General features: G+C 35.0%; 1 protein-coding gene across 1 annotated transcript in view; it reads left to right on the top strand.

The window, feature by feature from the left end:
* Positions 1-14,188, top strand: part of LOC120522856 (pseudouridine 5'-phosphatase) — a 70,359-nt gene that overhangs the window by 30,857 nt on the left and 25,314 nt on the right. The window contains exon 2 of the mRNA XM_039743575.1: positions 5,118-5,336. Coding sequence (XP_039599509.1) covers positions 5,118-5,336 — 219 coding nt within the window. The remainder of the gene's footprint in view (positions 1-5,117; positions 5,337-14,188) is intronic.

Here is a 14,188-nt window from a genome sequence, read left to right as displayed (position 1 = left end):
CGGCTATTCCATCCCCTACCGACTTAGAACGTGCACAAACTTCTACCAGATCATGCCTTGATTGATTTTCTGGGAGTGAAGTGGAGTTTTAGAGTGGAAATAATAGATCGTTGTTTGGAACACACGCATTTCATGTCTATTCCGTTTCTACAGTAATCTGTGTAAACACATTGTTAAAACAGAAACGTTTTTATATTCTAGTAGTAGATGACAAAATGTAGGCATAAACTATATAATGTATGAAGCCTGAAGTCCAAATATCAAAAGAAATATTTTTACAGAAGGTACAAATCTAACACAACAATTGCACTTTTATTCAAAAATATAACTGCAGAAACAAAAAGCCGCCTTAACATATGACTTTGACAATTGCTTCTTATGACTTCCTCCGTGGCGCAATTGACTCAGCTGCCAACTGGGAATCAAAAGGTCGCGAGTTCGATCCTGCACCTCTCTGTTTTGAGAAATAAACTGCTCTTAGTCTTACTATTTTAGAATATAAACATACATTTGATTTCAGTCTGTAACAGCCAGTGTAATTTATGATACTTGTAAAGGTTAGCTTTGTTTTTTTGTTTTTTTTTTGTCAGTTTTATTATCTCGGCCGCGTTCACGAGCCCAAATACACCCCACCCCCGCAACTGATACTGCTGTTTTCACATAGATGCGCTGTAACAGAGGTAAACTCGGCTCCCTTCTACATCGGAGCAAGAATGGTAAATCGTGTCATAAAATGATTTCTTCAAAACGTTGAATGTTATTTATTTGGCACGGACATGTCTGCATGCACTTTTTTGTGGCATCACACATGTATTTTTTGAGCATGTCCGTGCCAAATAATTAATGCTGTTCGTTTTCAAATAATATTGCATTTCTCTCTATGCTGTGGTTTCTATTACACACCTGAAAGAAAGAGACAATATATGTGAAAACATCATCACACAAATGCAATATTATTTGAAAACAAACAGCGTCCGATCAGCTGTAAAAGTATGGCATTTCTAAATGTTTGCTTTTTTTCAGTCTGATTCTCTCAGTCAGACTGTATATTTGTCTCTTATTCAGTGCACATAAGAACATGCAGGTAGCCAGATGCCGTATGCTACAACATGCTGGAGGTGATCAACGCACATTTTAAAAAAAGAAAGAGACAAATATATGTGACGTTTTGAAGAATTCATTTTATGACACGATTTACCTTTATTTATTTACTTACTTCCTAAAGCCTAAAGTCACAAGTAGTGTGCAGAGGGCATGCTCAAAACTGTGTGTAATGCCACGAAAAGTGCCTGCTGACACTTCAGTATGCAAGCAATGGTATGTGCATTCTTGCTCCGATGTAGAAGGGAGCTGAGTTTACCTCTGTTACAGCGCGTCTATGTGAAAACAGCAGTATCAGATGCGGGGGTAGGGTGTATTTGGGCTCGTGAACGCGGCCGAGATAATAAAACTGACAATAAAAAAAACAAAGCTAACCTTTACAACATAAATTACACTGGCTGTTACAGACTGAAATCAAATGTATGTTTTTATTCTAAAATAGTAAGACTAAGAGCAGTTTACTTCTCAAAACAGAGAGGTGTAGGATCGAACTCGCGACCTTTTGATTCCCAGTCGGCAGCTGAGTCAATTGCGCCACGGAGGAAGTCATAATAAGCAATTGTCAAAGTAGTATGTTAAGGTGGCTTTTTGTTTCTACAGTTATATTTTTGAATAAAAGCGCAATTGTTGTGTTAGATTTGTATCTTCTATGAAAATATTTCTTTTGATATTTGGACTTCAGTCTTCATACATTATACAGTTTATGCCTACATTTTATCATCTACTACTAGAATATAAAAAACGTTTCTGTTTTAACAATGTGTTTACATAGATTACTGTAGAAACGGAACAGACATGAAATACGTGTGTTCCAAACAACGATCTATTATTTCTACTCTAAAACTCCACTTCACTCCCAGAAAATCAATCAAGGCATGAGCTGGGAGAAGTTTGTACACGTTCTGAGTCGGTGGGGGGATGGAATAGCCGGCTACTTGCAGCTTTTCTTTTATCAGCACATTTAGATTAACAAAAGACGCTGGCGGAGAGGTGAGAACGGTTTTAAGAAGCGATTTAAGGTGGGTCGGATTTACGAGTTTTTTCGTAGGCTCTGGTAATTCTAGTGTTAAATCCAAATACTGTAGTGATCATAAATCTATTGAATTGTTATTGTGCCATAAAGGTTATTCAGTTATGCAAGGTACAACAACATATATTTTATGTATAAAGTATACTAAGTGTGTGTGTATATATATATATATATATATATATATATATATATATATATATATATATAATTTTTAATGTAGGTAGATCATTTCGACCTGGTCATTTTAAAAGTAGCTCGCAAGCCAAAAAAATGTGGGCACCCCTGTTCTAGAAAATGAAATAATGACTGTGTATAAGCCCTTTCAATTAAAAAAAAGAAAAAAAAAAACAAAAGCTATCTTTTTTAATTTATATTTAAATTCTATAAGTAAATCATGTCCTGTGATTGATGAGGATCACATTGGCACATGAGATGGGAAAGGACAATTATGAAGCAGTCCACCAATGAACAGATAGTATACAGTATAAGAAGAATTCAGCATCATTTATGCTTTCCTCTGGCATGTTTCATACATAGACGGATGATCCTGAAGAACTACTAATAAATGAAATGAGAGGAAAGAGAAGCTTTTTAATGTTTTAAGAATGTTATGTTTGAAGGAAAAGAAACGATGCCCTCCTAAAAACTGAACATTTTCAACTTTAACATGTAAAAAAATTGAATGATATGAGACTGTTTGTAGCCTCAGACTCCAGTATTGCTTACAGTCACCAACAAAACAATCATTACTATGTTGTGCCAGCATATTTTACTAACTTTTTGACATGTAAGCTGATAACAGTGCTTGAAACAGACTATACTTTACATTTTGCAATCAGGTGGATCACAATATGCAAGTTTTCGAGGCAACTCAATCCCCTTCTTCAGGTAAGAAGGAGCCTGCGTTGCCTCGAAAGCTTGCCTATTGTAATCTTTTTAGTAAGCCAATAAAAAGCGTCATTTTGCTTAACTTCTCACCACATCGATAATGGCTAACACAGTACAACACCCTAGTACTCCATTTTGAAATCAGTAATTCAATGTTTTAAGACATACCTCAATTTAAATTATATGGTTTAAATCTTGGCTCCTCTTTAGTTCACTTTGACTCTTGAAATTGCTTTTTGTTGTCCACAACCACCAGTGTAGAATTTAAAAAATCAGATCAGTGCAGCATTCAGGACATTATTCTACCACAGATGGAACATTTCCAGCTAACTTCATTGATGGCTGTAGCTAGATAGGCCACAAAATAGAATTTACCTTATTGTGTTATGGAAAGAAGAAACTGACAATGTCCTCTTCATTTGTGGCTGTAATAATGTGAAACTTACAGAGGTACTAGCCACATAGTTTACAAAAAGAGACATATTTAAAAGTGAAATTTATAAATATTTCATTATTATTCATAATTTATTGATTACTCACTTGTGATATTCAATTTAGTAACCTTGTCTTATAACACTTGTTCCTGAACAGTCCCACATAAACATATAATAAATATAATAATATATAAAATAAATAATTGCAGCATGAGTGGTGTTGTCTCATATTCCCTAAACCCAAAGAAACCACAAATTGGAAAAAAAAGTAGTACTGGTAATATTGTCAAATGTGCAGAGTCTGGTAAAATTCTTACATGCACACTTACATATCCATCTAACATGAGACTTGTTGCCACTCCCCCATGCAATGATAAATAAGAATGTATCGAAATACATAACTTCATGATTAGTAATTTAAAACTCAAATCAGCATACCTGATGACCCCCCTACTCCTGATTCAATACCCTTATATCCTGAAACTTAGGAAAAAATCCTGAGTGTAAAATATATTAGGGTTTTTATAATTAATGGATAGCTCTAGATTAATCCATTAATTGATCTAGATGGTTGAGCCTTCACTTACTTGCAGAATACTATACATTTATGTCCAGACTAAAAGAAAAATACTTAGCACAATTATAAATCATTTTTAGCAAGCTTAAAGATAGATGGAATTGATTTATTAAAACAAAAAGGAAAATAGAAGGCTTTTAAATGAAAAAGCACAAAAATAAGAAAACAAGTCAAATAAAACTTTTTTCATCTCCCTGTCTACTCATTCTGCCTTTCCTACTTCTTGGACCCTCATTTTCCCAAAAATAAATCTCTTGTCCATTCTTCCAACTTGTTCAACTGGCTTTTTAAGTCCTTACTTTGAATTACTATCAGAGTAAAACCTTCTAGAAAAAAAGCAAGATGCTTCTGGTGTCATCCTGTCAGAACCCATTAAGTGTCCCTGAATTCCTAGATCATAGCTATTTGTAGTCGCTGGGCAGTTCTCCCTCATACTGGGGAGCAAAGAGACATACAATTAAAACATCTCCCTGCTGCTACTTAAGGGCATTGTGGACTTCAGGCATTGCCTAGGCACTGGCTCCAGGGCTCCATACTCATAATAGTGCCATACTGCCCACTATTAAAACTGATCCATTTACAGTGGCAATGAAAGCACTGTCAATGTACATGACATCTGGACAATGTAAAGCCCAACTCTATGCTGCACTTTACAAATTTTCTTAAAATTTCTGATAATTTATAATATTCATAACAATAGACATTGAACCTATAATTTTAATATTTGTAATTAAAATTTTAAAAAATGTTTTAGCTATGTGAAGTTTAATGGGGTTTGCTAGATTGTTTCATTTATTTGATATTACTGCTGCCTTTAAAAATGGTTTGTTGCTTAGAGCTTTGAGAGTTATTTGAAATAGGTTAAAATGTATTATAAATGGATCTGACTTCTTATAAATATAAATGCATAAAATGATGAAAAGTAAATTATTTTGAGCAACTTAATAAAAAAGTAGCTATAACTAGAAGAAAAAATATTGAAATAACTTAATTTAAAAGAAATTAATGTTTGAAAGTTTGAAAAGTAACTAATCCAATGCATTTGTAGTTAACGCTTTTTTTGTTTGTTGTTGTTTTCTCTTTACAGATACAGAGAGATTGTATACAGTTTCTTTTCAAGAAATATGTGACCGGTTTGGAAAGAAGTATACATGGGATGTTAAATCTTCAGTAATGGGCAAAAAAGCATTGGATGCTGCTAGAATAATCCGAGACTCTTTGGAGCTTCCAATGACTCCAGAGGAGCTCTTAAGTGAAAGTCAAAATAACCAACAAAAATTGTTTCCTTCAGCTCAACTAATGGCAGGTATTGGTTTGAACAAATTACTTTTTACAGTGCATAGTGTATTCACTAGTTTCAATTTAATATATAGGTACCAGTTGTATGTATTATTTGTATTCAAACTAAGGAGTTCTGTAGTGGACTTAATTTAGTTGGCTTGAAATGTGAAAGAAAAGCAACATTTAATAAATATTTAAGGCCAGAGTATATTATTTATACATTTCTCTATCTCACTTCCTTTGCCCCTTTAGCTTACTTCAAGAATCTGAATAACTATCAATTAATATGGTATGTAGCATGCCTGTACTGTATATTAGAAAAAATAGCATGTAAATGAAACATTTCAAAGATTTGTATGTTCAGAGTATGTCATATATAAGTACAGTAGAACCCTAAATATCTTTGCCCCAATTTACTGAGGCTCCACATTATCTGAGTAAAACCTTTAAGTGTAACCACTGCTTTTCTTATAATACGTGAAAAGTTTGCTGTGAATACTGTACCAAGCTTGTAAATACTGTACTTTTAACACGGGCTATTCGGAACGAGTGGTTGAGCAGCTGGTGACTGTAGGAATGTGGGTGTGACTCACTCACCATTCTGAAACTGCTCTCCTTGGCCCTGGTCAGTGTGTCACTAGCATTGGCTGTGTACACATGCTCTACTGTTTTGTTCACCTAGGATTTTTGTGTTTATATATAGGATTTCAAAAAGCTATGGTGAGCTGCAATAGGTAAGTGCAACTCATGTTCTCTGACTCAGACGTAAATGCTTTGCTGCGTGAGCTGAAAGGAGAGTTCCGCTCCATCAGCCACACATAGTCTGCCTCTGACCACTGTGAGTGGTGTGCTTCCCTGGTGACATCAGCTAATTTGTCTCTGTGTTAGCCCTCATCTGTTTTATCTGAGTTTTCAGTTAGCCGAGGTAGCATCAGTCCACATTACATCATATAGTCAGGGTTCTGCTGTTTATGCAGGGTGGATGCATCTCCTTATCATGAGCAGTAACATGGCAAATGTTTGTGGCTTGTGAATTTAGACATGAACATGTCATGAATAATGAAGCATGGCATCCTGGACAGGGAGATTGACAATAATAGATCATGGTAAGGATGCCAATAATAGAAGATTCTCAGAAAGTAGTGAATCTGGGGATGAGTTAATGATGGAACTAATGAGTGGTGTGCATGCACAAGATGTTTTATATACCATACTTTATTTATCTTTAATCCAAAACAGTTGGAAGTCTCTGAAAAGTATTGTGTAAAATCCCAGTCATCTTGTATCATACAAAATCACTAGGTTTCTGCACACTGCAGAACATTTTTAATAGTACAATAATTATAGACTGAAGTCCAGTTTCTTTTACAAACCTTGGTAATTTTTACTAAGTTGTAGACTGTATTTAGGTGCCTTGCTTAGTGAAACTATAGCACGTATTGAAAGTGGTATACAGTATTAATTCTTTAACTGGGGTCTGTATAGTTACTGGCAAATGTGAAATATCATAAATATGATCCTTAGCCAGAACTAGTATCAATAAAAACAACCCTACCATCAGTTTCTAGGCCACCACTTTGGATCTGCTCTATGCGAGTGTACAACCAGGGAAGTCATTATTCTCTGGCTGTGCTATACTAGGGCACCCAGTGATGTTGCCGTCTTCCTGTTTGTGTCCATTGGGGTACCCAACAATGTTCTTTACTTCTCACACTTGTTATCAACTGGATATTGGGTGCTGAATCCAAGAAGGTTTTCCTGAACTTTGAAAACTTAGTCTGTAATAAGTAACTTTTGAAATTACCCACCCATCAGCAACACATTCCTGTAGTGTATTAAGTGGACATGTTTTGTCCTTCTGAAGTTGAAGAATGCAGAGTAAATCCGTAAGCTACCATGTATTCTTACCTCCATACATGACTTACTAGCTACATGATGAAGTGAATATACCGGAGGAGGTTTACAGTAGCTTCAGTAACCCCAGAATTAACTTCTGCATCTCTCCTCCAAATTCTCAGAGGGTAGGGTTTATAAAAATGGTCGTCTAATTCAGCTAGATTAAGTCAAGAGCTGAACAAAGGTAAAGACTCATGTAACACTGACTTTGAGCAGCCATGGGAAGTAAAGGAGAATTAGAGATAGAGGAGAGAGTGAGGTTGTTTTTGGTATTTTGATACTTTATTTATTTGATCAACTCTCACTTGTGTTGTCTTTGATTACATTTCATTATGGTACATACACTCCTCTATAAATACCTCTCGTATCATTCAGCAAGCTTCTAAATATTGTCTAAGAAAAACTTGTTTATTGTTTAACACTGAAAAATAAATACTTGGGACATGTTACGAAGATACAGAGCAGTGTATTACCTAGTTGTACTTTAAGGATCCTCAAATCTCTAAAGTTTATTTTTTTATGTAGTCAAATAAAGATCAAGACTCTATTAGTGTTCTTTGAATCTAAGAGGGTTTGGCCTTTACTGACCACAAAAATGTATCACAGCACATTGTTTAATAACTAAGAAATTAGGAAGGGGATCCAACCTGATTATGCCAATTTGCTTAATTGTGCCAGCAAATATCCGGATAGGACTAGACTTGTTCAGCACTATATTAGATATGGTCTATTTATACATTTACAGTGATTAGGATGTTAGGTTTACACTTAAACCTAATATGTGAATTAATTATCCAACTGTATTTAGTCTGAGTGGTGAAATTATATCTGCCTTTCTCTTGCAAATGACTGCCCAGTCACTTAGAGCATCATATAAGACATGAGTATTTAATCCATGATTTACAACAGATTTAGTGTGATTTCTGAGTAATTCAGAGGGACAATGAGTAACACTAAAGAATTCTTTTAAAGACAAAATGTTACTGTCAAATGTGCCAGCATGAATGCATCAGAAGTTCAACATTGCTGGGATTTTTCATTTATAACTGTGTCAACTCAGTTTTAGGAACAGGCCAAAAACATTCAGCTAACTGTAGCCCTCTATTCAGACACAGACTGTTAATGAAAGAGCCCATGGAGACAACTTGAGCAAGAACAAAAGAGCTACCATGAGTACAGCGGTGCTTACGAAAAAGGCATTATCAGAAAGTATGCATTTGTCATACCTTGTCAAAAGTATACTGTATCAGCCAATACATTTAGATGCCCTTTTGTCAGAAAAAAGCAAAAAAAGAACAGTAAGAGGTAAGAAATGGCACTGCTGAGTGTTAAAAATGCAGCCTGGTAGTGGTTTTGTGGTACACTCTGATACTCTTAGGAGGACAAAGTTTGAACATTGTGGTATAACTTAACATTGTTACAGATTGGATGCTCCCATCGTGACAGCAAATTTGCTTTACCAAGAAGGTCATGCTTTGTACTATAATGAAAGGAAGTTTGAAGTATTAAGTTAGTAGATTCCCCTTTCACCAGATCTTAATCCAGTCCTATATCGGAAGTATTAGAAAAAACAGTGTGTTTTGATTAAAGATTCAGCAAATTTACATCAGTTGGATGTGTTGGAGTCAACATGGTCCAGCATCATTGTACCACACCTTGGACACCTCATAGAGTCCATACTGCAATGGATTCAAATGATGCAAATGGAAGAACAACTCACAACTTGTAACTACACATGGTAAAGTGATTGGTACGTAATATGTTATGCTATAATATGCTTAAAGGCTACTTTGTTGGTTTTAGGACCAGCAGTAGTATAGAGACTGTTCAAAGTACTCTACAGTCACTAACCCAGTAATGGTTCTGACATATCTATTGTGTTCCTTTTAGATGCTATTATTGCCATTGTAAGTCCTGAAATACTAATGCAAAGTTCTGAAAAGTGCTTTTTACTCTGTTTGCCTAAATGGTAATATTTCTTAACAAACTGATGGTACCTGTGATTTTTAAAATTATCTCTTAAGGGTCTCTTTATTTTTTATTAAGTATGGTATAGATTTTCAACAGTAAACAGAAATCTGTGGTCATTGTTATTGTCACAGAAGCACATTTAAAAAGCTTTTGTGAAGCCTAAGCCAGTTATTGAAAAGTCACCTGTGAGGACATTGAAGGTGATGACTTGGTGAATTGATCACCCGTGGTTAAATTTCAAAGCATACTCATCAGATGTAATCATAACTGATAATATAATTTATTTTAGTCTGCATCCTCATGTTTCAAATATTTATATTCACAGCTACTACATGATGATCTCCTAAGGTTATCTTGCCTCCTTTATCAATGTATTAATTTTTTTTTTGATAGAATGTAATCGGAAGAAATGAAAGATTAGTGTAGTTACAAACTTTGCTAATGGACTTACATATAATGCATGAACTGCCTACTGACTTCATCCTTTTTAAATTGAAAAAGGTGTTTGCTACATTGGTGTGCAAGTTTAATTTTACCTGCAGTGTTTGTTCCTTTGGCTTATACTAAGAATCAGTGCAGCAAGTACTGTATATAGCACATTTCCCATTACAAGAGATTTTTTTTAGATTTTTTATGTACAGAAGCAACATTAAACATGTGAGTGAGTGTGACTGAAGGTATATTTGTAATTACTGAGCCCCAATTTTGTGAGGCAGCTCTGACTGACAGTGAAATAATAAATAGTAGATTAGCAAAGAATTTATAAAGAAATTCTCAAAGAAAGAACCAGTGAATGATACGTATAAGACAAATAGCTGCATTTTTATAGGGCTTAAGACCATACAACACCAAAAGTTTAAAAGCAATTCAGAAATGCTCAAAGTCAGTTATAGCAAACTATAACTGAGACTACAAAACCCATCCCTAAAAGGTTCTTTTTTAGTATATCAGTAGTAAGAGAACAGGCAAGGGAGAGGTGAAATGTATAATGTAATATAATGGAAAAATAAGGTAAAACAGAAAATAGTAAATACTTTCAGTGGCTATTTTTCTGAAGCTTTCATTCGAAGTGTAAAAATGCTATAGAGAGTATTCATAAAATACCAAATGAGTTTGAAATTATGGATAGAGGGATGCTAAAAAGCACAAAACAAACAAAAATCAAATACATCTGTTGGACTTTTACATAAAGTGATCAGGGGAACTTATATTACATACAGTATATATGTACAGTAAATCATTGTGCATATTTTTTTGAAATCATTGTATTTTGAGGGATTCCCAAAGACTGGAAACTGGCAAATGTTTTCCTATCGAATTAAAAAAATGACTGGCTCAACCTATGTAACTATAGGACAATAAGCTTATTGTGTTTTGCAGAAAAAATAGTGGAAGAAATTACTGTAGTCAGAAGTGAACAGCACATATCATACTGTGACTTTGTGAACAATCACCATGGTTTTAGACAGAGTAAATTGTATGTCACCAGTATGCTAGTATCTTTATGAGGAAGCACAAAATAAAATTGACAACAACAATTTTACCTTCATATTTGCTCTTAGTGTCAAGTCTTTTGTTTAATTTTTTTTCTTACTTCCTGTCTTTCCATTGCTATTTATGTATTTCTCGAATACAGGAGTAGAAGTGTGACACTGTAACCCAAGCATTTAATGTGCACATACTGGAGGAAATTGGTTGGGGGGTGGGTTATTCGGAAAAAAAACCCTGTAGCAGATCCTTTTCAGCGTTGGATTTCCCTGCTGTTCACTACAGACTTCTTAGCGACTTGTCCCCAAATGCAAGTTCTTGCTCAAGAATCACATCTGGCCCCACAAGGCTAGGTGATAATGTATGTTGGGCTAAATAGACAGTTTTCCTCAAACTTTTTCTTTTGTTCTTAGGTATCTTCTTCTTTAATTCTACATTAGTTTTAAATATCAAATCATGACAATTTGTTTTAATTATGAGTGATCTGATAGATAACAAAACAATCCAAATTTTGTATTTAAATGCAACATAAACCATTATACGGTCTTACTAAGGAGTAAAAAATAAGGATTCACTAAGACACTGCTTGCTAAGTGTTTGTTGTTTTACTCTTTTAAAGTTACAGAAATGCAAAAATTAAACATCTGTCTCTTACATTTATTTATTAATTAACACATTTGGGAAGGCTCCAGAAGTATGTTCAGTGTATTGAGTAGTGTTTGCAAAGCATCCTGCCAATCATTTGCTAATTTTGTTTTCTGATTTCGCAACTTGTTTAATTAAATTTCTTAACCCAGTCCTGAATTTAGGTAAGCAAAACATTAATTACCTTTCCTTTCAAAAGCATGTACTAAAATTTATACAACCACTGTGGTATTGTTAGGTGAATTTGTGTTTCAAGAGTTAGTGCTACTTCATGAATTCAGCATCCGGTGTTTGAATATTGCATCTGATCATTGTCTGTGAGGAGTTTGTACTTTATCTCTGTGTTAGTGTTGTCTTTCCCCCAGGTACTCCAGTTTTCTTACCACATCCCTAAAGATTTTAACCCAGTTTCCTGTTACTGTGAGTTAACCACTGGTATTATACTGTCCTCAGTCCTGTTCAGAAACATTTAATACAGCTGAAACTGAATCTTTACTACAGTGTCATTGTGACCCTGTTTGCAATAAGATAGCTACTCTTTAGATTAGATTTACCATATCATTTCCAAATTTTTACAGATATGTGCTAATGCTCCCAAATTAATTTTAAAAATTTGTAGACATACATGCAAACTTATGCAAAATATTATGGTAGTTTTAGTAAAAAAGAAAAAGAATCGATGCTCCTTTATAAAAAAAACTATTTTCTTGGCATACCTGTCTATGCCAGTTGTCATATACAGCTGTGGATTATAATTTACTCGAAAATGGTAATACCATAATCTGTTCTATAGAATTTAAATAGCATTAAACAGCACCATAGGAAAGAATAGTTTACCAAGGATATTGCTTGCTAAATAATGATCTCTGCAGTGTAACGCCTAGCTTGCAGTCACTGCACTTTAGGAAGTCACTGTGCACTGGAGAGATTCCAAAGGACTGGAAAATGGCAAATATCATCCCATTATATAAAAAGGGTGACAGGGCAGATCCAAGCAACTATAGGCCAGTAAGCTTAACAAGCATCACAGGAAAATTAATGGAAGGAATTATTAAGGATAAGATTGAGCAACACATGACAAGGACAGGAGTTATTCTGAACAGTCAGCATGGGTTCAGAAGGGGGAGGTCGTGTTTTACTAACATGTTGGAATTCTATGAGGAGGCAACAAAAGGATACGATCAAAGTGGAGCTTATGATATTATTTATCTGGACTTTCAGAAAGCATTTGATAAGGTGCCACATGAGAGGTTGGGCATCAAGTTAAAAGAAGTGGGAATTCAGGGTGATGTTTTTAGACGGGTGCAGAATTGGCTCAGACACAGGAAGCAGAGGGTGATGGTGCGAGGAACCTCATCAGAACTGGCCGATGTTAAGAGTGGTGTTCCACAGGGGTCAGTGCTAGGGCCGCTGCTATTTTTAATATATATAAATGATTTAGATAGGAATATAAGTAACAAGCTGGTTAAGTTTGCAGATGATACCAAGATAGGTGGATTAGCAGATAATTTGGAATCCGTTATATCATTACAGAAGGACTTGGATAGCATACAGGCTTGGGCAGATTTGTGGCAGATGAAATTTAATGTCAGTAAATGTAAAGTATTACACATAGGAAGTAAAAATATTAGGTTTGAATACACAATGGGCGGTCGAAAAATCGAGAGTACACCTTATGAGAAGGATTTAGGAGTCATAGTGGACTCCAAGCTATCAACTTCCAAACAGTGTTCAGAAGCCATTAAGAAGGCTAACAGAATGTTAGGTTATATAGCACGATCTGTGGAGTACAAGTCCAAGGAGGTTATGCTCAACCTTTATAATGCACTGGTGAGGCCTCATCTTGAGTATTGTGTGCAGTTTTGGTCTCCAGGCTACAAAAAGGACATAGCAGCACTAGAAAAGGTCCAGAGAAGAGTGACTAGGCTGATTCCAGGTCTACAGGGGTTGAATTATGAGGAAAGATTAAAAGAGCTGAGCCTTTACAGTTTAAGCAAAAGAAGATTAAGAGGTGACATGATTGAAGTGTTTAAAATTATGAAGGGAATTAGTACAGTGGATCGAGACTTGTATTTTAAAATGAGCTCATCAAGAACACGGGGACACAGTTGGAAACTTGTTAAGGGTAAATTTCGCACAAACATTAGGAAGTTTTTCTTTACACAAAGAACGATAGACACTTGGAATAAGTTACCAAGTAGTGTGGTAGACAGTAAGACGTTAGGGACTTTCAAAACTCGACTTGATGTTTTCTTGGAGGAAGCAAGTGGATAGGACTGGCGAGCTTTGTTGGGCTGAATGGCCTGTTCTCGTCTAGATTGTTCTAATTCTAATTCTAATTCTTGCAGTGTATTTCTGTTTGACATGTTCTTTCTTTCTTTCTTTCTTTCTTTCTTTCTTTCTTTCTTTCCATTTATCCACCCACCTGTTGTAAAGGTCAGTTACAGAGAATTTAATTACAGCAGAAGTTATTTTGAAATATTTAGAATTCTTTTGCTGTTACTTCACCCGTAACGTTTAGAAGCTGACAAGCTGGTAAATGGCAAAATGCTGTAATTGTAATTGTTAATGTTATTTGAGCATTGTTAAAACTTTGTCATGTTAAAAAACAGTTACAATTTTAATTTTAGATGAGAAGTCATTTATGGTGTGATATACCATTTTTACGCCTGACAGTTTTTTTAATGCATAGATATTATTATGTGGTATCAAGGTGGTGCAGTCCCTGGTTCTAATTCCATCCTGATCACTGTCTTTGTGGATTTTCTCCAGGTACTGAGGTTACCTTGCACATTTCAAAGACATATAAGGTACATTGATCGGCTTCTTTACCTTGGTTTGATGTGAGAGAGTGTTTTGTCCAGTGATCATTTATCT

Source organism: Polypterus senegalus, chromosome 2, assembly GCF_016835505.1.
Source record: "Polypterus senegalus isolate Bchr_013 chromosome 2, ASM1683550v1, whole genome shotgun sequence".
NCBI lineage: Eukaryota > Metazoa > Chordata > Cladistia > Polypteriformes > Polypteridae > Polypterus > Polypterus senegalus.
Note: the sequence above shows the minus strand (reverse complement) of the source record. Positions and strands in the feature narration are given on the sequence as shown.